This window comes from Oratosquilla oratoria, chromosome 33 (assembly GCF_046742065.1).
Source record: "Oratosquilla oratoria isolate Oo_2021 chromosome 33, ASM4674206v1, whole genome shotgun sequence".
NCBI classification, from domain to species: domain Eukaryota; kingdom Metazoa; phylum Arthropoda; class Malacostraca; order Stomatopoda; family Squillidae; genus Oratosquilla; species Oratosquilla oratoria.
The window spans coordinates 14,081,666-14,090,917 of record NC_134809.1 but is presented as its reverse complement, the minus strand read 5'-3'; the positions used below and the strand labels follow the sequence as shown (position 1 = coordinate 14,090,917).

General features: G+C 40.1%; 1 protein-coding gene across 2 annotated transcripts in view; it reads left to right on the top strand.

Annotated features, from left to right (window-relative positions):
- LOC143017765 (cytosolic carboxypeptidase 3-like) overlaps window positions 1-8,403 on the top strand; it is a 59,979-nt gene extending 51,576 nt beyond the window's left edge. The window contains exons 17-19 of one of the 2 annotated variants that reach the window (XM_076172633.1): window positions 3,854-4,010; window positions 4,560-4,659; window positions 5,677-8,403. In XM_076172633.1, coding sequence (XP_076028748.1) covers window positions 3,854-4,010; window positions 4,560-4,659; window positions 5,677-6,670 — 1,251 coding nt within the window. In that variant the 3' untranslated portion in view covers window positions 6,671-8,403. The remainder of the gene's footprint in view (window positions 1-3,853; window positions 4,011-4,559; window positions 4,660-5,676) is intronic. The other variant, XM_076172634.1, reaches the window with a different exon arrangement.
- Window positions 8,404-9,252: the final 849 nt, after the last annotated feature.

Sequence of the window (9,252 nt, the reverse complement as noted above, 5' to 3'; positions counted from 1 at the left end):
AGATTAAAAATGCTTAACATGATCGACACTACCTTAGCTTACATGAATTCCATTGACTGACCCTCTTGCTCGTCTCCAAAGCCTCTTCCCACAAGAATTCTTTTTTCTCACAATTCTTCATCACCTCACACGAATTCTATTTTCTTACAGATTTTTTCCACCACCTCCTGTTCTGTTTCAGTGTTTCCACGTTCTTGTTCCTCATCTCTTCCCTCTTCAAACACTTCCCTACACCAGGGGTTCTCACATTTTTTTTTTCGATCGAGGACACATTTTAAGACAAATTAAACCGAGGACCCTCTCACGTAGCTGGTTTACACAAAAGGGGGAGACACACAAACACAGAATAACAGTTAACAATAAGAATATACTTACAGAAGTAATAATCAGTACACAAAGATGAGAGAAAGAAGCAAGTCTTTTTTACCTGGCGACTCATGGTACATATACTCCTGGATGCTAATAAGAACACGGGTACGTGTGTTCACTTATGCAAAGTAGACCACTTGGAAAAAGAAACTAACGAAGCAGAGCGCTTTCGTATATTACATCTTCAGTACAAAAAGTACATAGTTAATAGAAATACATAGATTATATATATATATATATATAATATATAATCTATATATTTCTATTAACTATGTACTGTTTGCACTGAAGATGTAATATACGAAAGCGCTCTGCTTCGTTAGTTTCTTTTTCCAAGTGGTCTACTTTGCATACTCCTGGATGTAGACTGTCCGTGGTTGGTATTCCACCAGTGTTGCCAGATGGCTCTGACGGTCCCCCTGTGAAAGTCCCTAGGACCCCCTGAGGATCCGCAAACCCCACTTTGAAAACCCATGCCCTACACTGTCAGGCTACATTGTGTTCTGTTCCCCCACTATCCTGTCATCTTTTTTCAGCTTCTGTCTTTGTCTATGCACCTTTGATTCTCTGCTTTCCGGTCCCCAGTCACTGTTTTTATGTAACTGTACCACATCACAACAGAACCTTGCTCTTCTTTTTCAAGCACACATTTTTGTCTCCATATCTTTCATATATCCTCGCTTACTTTCTTTTCTAGTTCCCGTCCGTCATATGCACCTCAGACACATGTTCATCGATACTACTTTCTTTTAGTCTGGCCCTCCCAACCATCCAGAACTCATTATCATTCAGAAGGATTGAATATACTAATTCTGCCATTCTTATTATTCAATTTGGACACATTTCCCTGCCTGTCCACAACTTATGGTCCCCGCCATACTTTTTGCATCTAGATTTTGATTCAATTCTTAATCTCCGTCCATACCCATCTTGAAGAATCCGAGTGCTCCCTTATTTGCTGTTATGTCAGTTTATTCTTATCTACATTTCCTGAACCTTTTCGGCAGTATTTGTATGACTTTTCTACTGCATCCTAACAACACCGCATTATCAGCATGTCGAAAATGATTTAAAGTCCCCCCTTTCCATCCTTTTTTACTCTAAACGTAGAAATGTTGAACAACCATGGCGACGTTACGCAACACGGTCTTAGATCTTCTTTTATATTGCACGACTTCGCCTTCCACGACTCGATTTAAGCCTCGGAACTAACGACGAACGCTTGTATGTGATGGTCTTGAGGTCCGGACGTCGGGAAAGATTAATCTTTTCTACCGTACGTCCATCAATCTTCTCACCTCCATCCGAAAATGTAGGCATCCGGTCTCCGGAATGTGTCCCTCCTTCGCTCCTTCTCTCCCTCTCCCTCTCTCTCCCCTTCTTTCCCCCCCCTTCTCTCTCTCTCTCTCTCTCTCTCTCTCTCTCTCTCTCCCTCTGTCTTCCTATTTCTCTCTCTTCCAAATTCCATTGACTCTGCATCACGTTTACCAAAGGAAAATTGACAACCGGCGACCTCTCCCATTCTCCTCTCTGCTAACCGAAGTCAGAAACAAAACCCCACATTCACGAAAGAGAGACCAGTTCAGAGGGCCCAAGGGCCGATGCCGGATGCCACGAGGCCCCGGGTATTAGGCCAGAGAAAGTCGAGACGGGAGCAGTACTTTTACGACAGTTGAAATGGAAAGGTTTCTTGGGAAAGAAATGTGGACAGACTTCTTTGTGGATTGAACCTTTTCAGGTAGTTTCCACGCAGACACAACAATACATCTTTGAATAACAAATCCACAAATCCTGTAAATACTTGAGACAGTCTTTTTATGGCGAAGTGGGTTATTTGTTCAGATCTTATTTATTCAAAAAAGGACACATTAATCTTATAGGCCCGAGGCACAGAGAACCGTTATTGAGGTAAATTATGGAATGATCACATAATACCAACCCTTCACTGCGCTCACGTCTTTTACAAATTATATTTTGGACAAAGTTTGACAAAGTTATTGGGCTCGGGGGACGGAGAGGAGCTCGGTACCGATCGATGGCGACCTCAGTGTCCAAAGTCCGTCTCCCTTCAGCATTATCCCCCCCCCCCCCCAAAAAAAAAAAGATAAATAAATAAAATAAAATATAATAAAATGAAATAAAAAATAAACAAATAAAATAAAATAAATAAATAAACAAATAAAAAATAAACAAAATAAAATAAATAGATAAACAAATAAAATAAATAAATAAAAATAAATAAATAAATGAATGCAAAGGGGTCATTGTAACCAAAAGGATAAATCAAGATATAAGAAAAGAATCGATTCAGAACTGATATTCTTTTAAGATACAATATCACTGAACTGATTTTGAGAATTTTTCACTGCCGTTTCGTTTACTTTCGTACTGTGCACTTTATCATTACAACTGGATATGAAGATTGACTGAGTTGATCGTCATCGGCATTGATCATCTCTCGAATAGACTTTCTTGGCTCTTCGTTTGAGTTGAAAAGAGAGGGAGAGATTGAGTGATTTTGTCTTATATTAGACAGCCATCAGTCACTCCAATCAACTGTGCCGCTGCTTGCACTCCTACAATCACTATTATCAATAAAAGCACAATCACAGTAACTTGCATCACATTACTTGAAGATGAACATATAAAGACATGCCCAGTCACGTTGGTACCAAAAGTAGAAAATCAGTAAGGCTTCAACACAAGCACAAACAAGATCACAGTAATTTGTATCACAGCAGTTTAAGACGAACATGTGAAGACATGTTCAGTAATGTTTAAACCAAAAGTGCCGAATCAGTAACGCTCCAGCATAAGCACAAACATAATCATAGTAGTCTGTAATACAGTTGTCGAATGTGTACATGTAAAGTATAGAAGCAAAAAAAAAAAAATACAAAACAGTTACTGTAATATATAATCAGTAAACCAGCAATGCCTATACAACTTCAGTGGAAGCCACATTTGTCGTTCTACCACCACATCTGCAATTCTAAAAGCTTAATTGAGATATATAAAACCAATGGTTACCAATTTACTGTTAAAAAGTGCCAAAAGTGAAGGCACTAGACATATAGAATTCTAAGTATTTCAACTTGTATGTACATGGATGTCAGAAGGAACAGACAGCCTCTCAGTGAGAGGGACAAAAAAGTGAGTATACCGTTTCCCTTTTTCAGAAGATATCTATACAAAAATATTAAGTATTTCAAGAGATCTAGTACTAAGTGGCCTCTTAAAGGTGGAGGGTCCCATGAAAAAGTTTCAGAGAACATTGACTGTACTGTAGACATGAAGGTAAAGTGTTACGATAGACAGGAAAAGCTTGAAAACTGGTATAAGAAGAGTAGAGATTGATAAGTGGACACCGAGACGAAACTAACCGTTCCCACTTTTGGAATAATAAAAGAAAAAAAAAAAAGTGACTTCCATTCCTCAAAAACTGAATCATATGAAACCCATTCCGTCTGTCCCTCCTTTGCAGGCTGAGCCGTTGGACGCGACAGAAGCAGCAGCGAGAACAGACACAGTGCAAGAAACGTCCCAAGACGAGGCTGGCAGGCAAGAAAGCTTTACCGAGTCTTATATGGAACGCATGCAAGAGATGCTGGCCTCCAGGCTTGCGTTGAGTGATAATGAAGGTATGTAGAAGGCTGAGTAGAAATATAGGAAGGAAATTAAACTGTGAGAACAGGAGAAGGTGGGTAAAGAACAAAACTACAAAGAGGTGGATATCGATCAACAGTATCATGGAACGCATAATAGAAAATAAGTTATGTGGTTGTATATCATTGAGTCTCAATCAGCTCTTGAGGAAACAAAGGTTTATTGTGACAATTAGATATATCGCTGCAAAAGCAAAATTGCCTAATTTGCCTACGTGTTAATCTAACACGTATCTGAATAGAATCACCAGTGACGGTGTAGTTAATCAAATAATTCCGGCAGTCGTCCCCGGATTGGAACCGAGGCTCACGAGAATGCGAAGCCGACGCTCTACCAACTCAGCTATCGAACCGAGGCTCTCGAGAATGCTAAGCCGACGCTCTACCAACTAAGCTATCGGATAGCTAAGTTCGTAGAGCGTCGGCTTCGCATTGTCGCGAGCCTCGGTTCGAAGCCGGGGTCGACTGTCGGAATTATTTGAGTAACACGTATGTTTGTGTTTCATCTTGGTCCACGTTTTACAGTCGAGGGATCCAGTTCACGAAGTTTCTGGGACTGTGGAGACTCCTCCTCCCACTGGGACTCCTCCAGGAACGCGCCCTCCAGGCATCACCCCTTCGTCAGGTAAATGTTCATCGAGTTTACTAAAAGTGGCGTCACACTAGGCTAGCATGCTATTTGCTTTTGCTACTTCGTTTGAGTAGAAACGACTTCGGTGACAATATTCTAGACTTCCGTAAGAACATCTCAACAATGTGTCTAACATTCGTATAAGTTTAACTTCTCTTAGTTCGTTATTCAGTTTCTCACTATATGACGCAAAAGTAATTTGGAAATTTGAAAACTTGAAAAACCGAATGGTCGTAACCGAAGTAGTCTCTATTTAAACTAAGTAGCAAAAGGAAGTAGCTTGCTAGCGAGAAATGAACTAGTGTGCCGCCACCTTAACTTGCAAGTTCTGCAGACGCCCATCGACAGGTTGTCTCGCATTAACCTTCACATGCTCCTTTTAACAAGTGCAGTCATCGACTAAAGTAGATACTCCAGGCGCTATATCGGGGTTGCGCGTCCAAAGATGGCTGATGAACCCAAGGCAGATCATTACGACGCCACCGTATTTCATCTATTTCTAGAAACCAAACAAAACAAGAAAAAATGCAGAGACACATTTGATTAACTTGAGGTATATACATTTCCACTAACATAAACTATCTTTTGTCAACAATTACACCGACCGGCATGTCTCACTGCAACTTACCTTTCCATTTGGACGCGCAACCCCGTTATAACGCTGACTGTACATCTGACAACCGCCTATCGACAGTTGTTTTCCGCATGCATGTGTCCTCTTTAGTTTCAAGATGTTCACAATCTCAACATATCAATTTTTAAAAAGGAAGTAAACAGATTAGTCTTGTTAAAAAACTGGTACTCATATAGCGTTCTTGATAGATATTTACCTTGTAAGCACTACTTTCTCAGGTAGATCCTCGTCATTTGTTCTAGGGGTTCACATGACCTCTTTAATGTCAAACCTGCTTGCACCTTAATATACACCTCATGAACACACAATGACCCATTTCGCATAAGTGAATACAATCATGGACTCACTGATCTTTTTTTCCGTTAAAATCTCCCCAGAAGTGAATTCGGCTGCCGCTCGAGTCTCGGGAATCTAGGTCCTGTGGTGGCCCGAACCTTACTCTACACACCTGTCAGGAGCCCAAGAACTCCAAAGCCCTCCCCGCACTATACTCTTCGGGCCTCGCGAGTTGCTTCGGGGGGCCTATATCCCAGCTCGCGACGGGCCACAACAGGCCGTCATAAGGAAGTTTCCCTCAGGAAGTCTGTTATCCTTCGAGAAACGCGGAGGGACGAGTCGAGGAGGGAAAAGGAAACCGTGAAGACGGAAAGCTCGCCGGAGAGAAATGAGGGAAGAGGGAGAGGGCCGGGTGTTGTTCAGCAACATCGCTTCCACTCTCAACCGGTGCTTGTTGAGACGAGCCTCCAGAACAACCTGACTGTAACTGGAGAAGAAATGCTCGTCAAGGATTTCAGCCCCCTGCGAGGAGGTTCAACCTCCGGTAACCTACACAATTCTACCTCAAGTTACTCTTCCTCAAATAAGATGTCCACTACGCACACCTCCTCTCCTCTTCCTCCTCCCCCTCCCCCTCCTGCCGTCACTCCAGAACCCCGGACTGGTACAGTCAAAGCGAACGTGCCTCGCATCCACAGCTCGTACGACAACGACCAGCTCTGTGCAGACATAGCGAGCTGCGACACGCTCTTTCTCGATATAGGAGCGCGGGAAACTCCCGAATTGATAGCAGCCAGGAACCTCAAGGGTAAGGTGAAAAAGAAGAAAGCGCCGCAAACTAGTGCCACGTCGTCTGGCAGCAAGAGCCATGTCGGTGACAACGGTAACTATACGAAAAGTAAAAAGTCGACGAGTGATGCCTTAGGAGACCTCAATAACGACTGTGAGAAAGACACTCAGGAATGTGCTGAAGACTCACAGGAGTGCACTGCCGAAACGAAAACTAAGAAAAAGATAAAAATTGTCATAGGTGCAAAGAAGCCGAAACCAAAGTTATCCAAAAAGAAAACTAAGATGGAAAAGGAAAGTGTATAGCTAAACCGCTTCCAGTTAACAAATAATAATTATGACACATTTACACGAAAATCAGCTAACCGTTTCAGGAACCTCAACAGATCATTAATATCTTTATAACTTAATAACATACACAACTTGTCGGAGGACTCGCCTAATACGGGGATTAGATGAAAATGAGACTAGGTCTTCTGATGTTACGTGAAGCGTGGTCGGGGACTTGTACAGTCCTTTTGAACCATCGCACGTAGCTCAGTCGCTAGCGTCTTAACTTCGTGATTATGTACGTACAGGTCAGGGTTCAAATCCCTTGGCAGAGCATCTAAAATTGTTTAATAAAATACACTTGATCACAGAACCAAAAGCGGATCTCTATCATATGAGTTATTCCAAATGCTCAACTCTTATATAAGACTAGTCCTTTTGCGTTTATTCTTGTGAAATTATAAGAATAAAATTAATGAGAATCCGGATTGAAAAATAGAAAATGGTTAGATGTTATTCTGCTGTAATTCTTAAATGCAATGGTAAAAATATCTTTTCACACAAAACTCAAAGGGCACAAATTATTACTCTTTATTACCGTAGGTCTTTTTTATGGAATAATTCTAAGTACTGATATTTCCTTTGTAGTCTTCACGAAATTTAAATTATTATTCATCTTCAGTATCATTCCCCCAGAAAACTTTCATGTCTGCCATTAATTTTAACATTAACTCCTAACTATTGTTAGTGTTATCATAAATTATTGCTACCATAAATTAGTTATTTTTATAAACTATTGTTATTATATATTATTGTTATATATTATTATAAATTATTATTATTTATATTATCATTATTATTATCATTATTATTACTATTATAGTTATTTTTACTATACTGTTGTTATAATTATCATGAACATCTTTTTATTGTAATCATTATTATGACGTTTCTTACCTCTGACTTCCATGATTGAAGTACCCAGTGGTTCAATGGTATAGTCAATTTTGCCCACTGGTCAAAAACTCTAAAATACTTTGGCTTCACATTTGATACACACATTACCCTCACATGAAAGACCTCACAGTGAAGGCAAGTAAGGTATTGAATATAATTAGAACAGTTGCAAGCCCATTATTTGGATAACAAAATAATGATAATAAAATAACAATAATAACTGTAAAATAAATTAATTCATAAGAACTCAGTTATGCATCCAAATCATGGTATCCAATAATTAAGAACACAGACTGCTTCAAAGCAATATTTATTGAATCCGTATGAGTAATAACTGACTGTACCCAAAGGACATGAACAGAACATCGACACTCAAAAACCGAAATAATTTCTATAGAGTAGTACATGAGAACGATAAGCACACAGTTCTTCGCAAGAGAACCCACTCACACTTCTCATCAAGTCACGCAAACACAGCTCTTTATACGCAACACACAAAGAACCCCAGCTCTCATTATATTTTTAGGCAATCAATTATTTTTTATTGTTTTACTTGAGGGATATTCGCGCAATGCTCCTCTTCACCAAGCACGTACTTGCACACAGGAACATAACACCCTTCACTGGGTTGGTTTGGTTTCAAAGGCCAGAGCGATATGCGAAGGACATTTTCTAATGGAATGGGACAGATTGTGGACCATCGAATTATCTTAAGCAGCATATCTAATGTTTTGTACTAGTAAATACATGCGTACCGCACCATGACATTCCCTTTTCACTGTGTTCTTATTACGATACCTTAACCATTACAAATCATGACCAACATTGATGACCAAAACAGAAGTCACATCGGCTTCTGATTCCCCTGATGTTATGGAAGTGTTGGCAAGCCTGGTTGGTGATTTATGGCCAGCAGGGCTACCAACGTATGGTAAGTTGGTCAGTACTGTTTCGCCGTTTTTCGTTTCTTCGTGTCATAATATTTCGTACATATTATGCACTAATACATTTTTTTTTTATCTTGTGGACATAAATATGTGGGTCAAATTAGGCGAAGTCCATAACTAGAGAGATGACTAAACATAGACACGAGAAAGCGCTAGAATAAATTCCTAATTGAACTATTTCTTACTGAGCTGAGCTGGCTTCCAGTTAATAAACGTAATCAGAAATAGAGGAAGGTAAAATACTTAAGACGAAGAATGAACGTGGCTACGGCTGGCGCACTGCTGTATAACCTTTATTTATCTCTGAATAAAAGAAATACTAAATTGGTGTCGTAGTCTGGCGAAGATTTGCGTCACACAATCTTTTTTCACTTTTTGTTGATCCTGTACTTCATTCTTCTTTCTCTTCCCTCTCCCCCATCCTCCTCTCTCCCTTCGTCAAATGGTGATATTATCTCGCACAGTTACCAGGAGTGACTGGAAATTGTAGGAGAGAGGCCAAACGCAGAGTATGGGATCCAATATATCTAACGTTTCGCCCAGCAGGGCTTCTTCAGAAATAACACAATGGAGAAACATCTGACTCCTACTTATACAGCCCGAGCTTGCGGGGAGTAGCAAACATAAAAATGGTGTACACACAATTTGCGTAAATTGCTCGTTACTTGGTTATTAAAATTGCTAATGGTTCATTTATTGCAAAAAATCTACTTC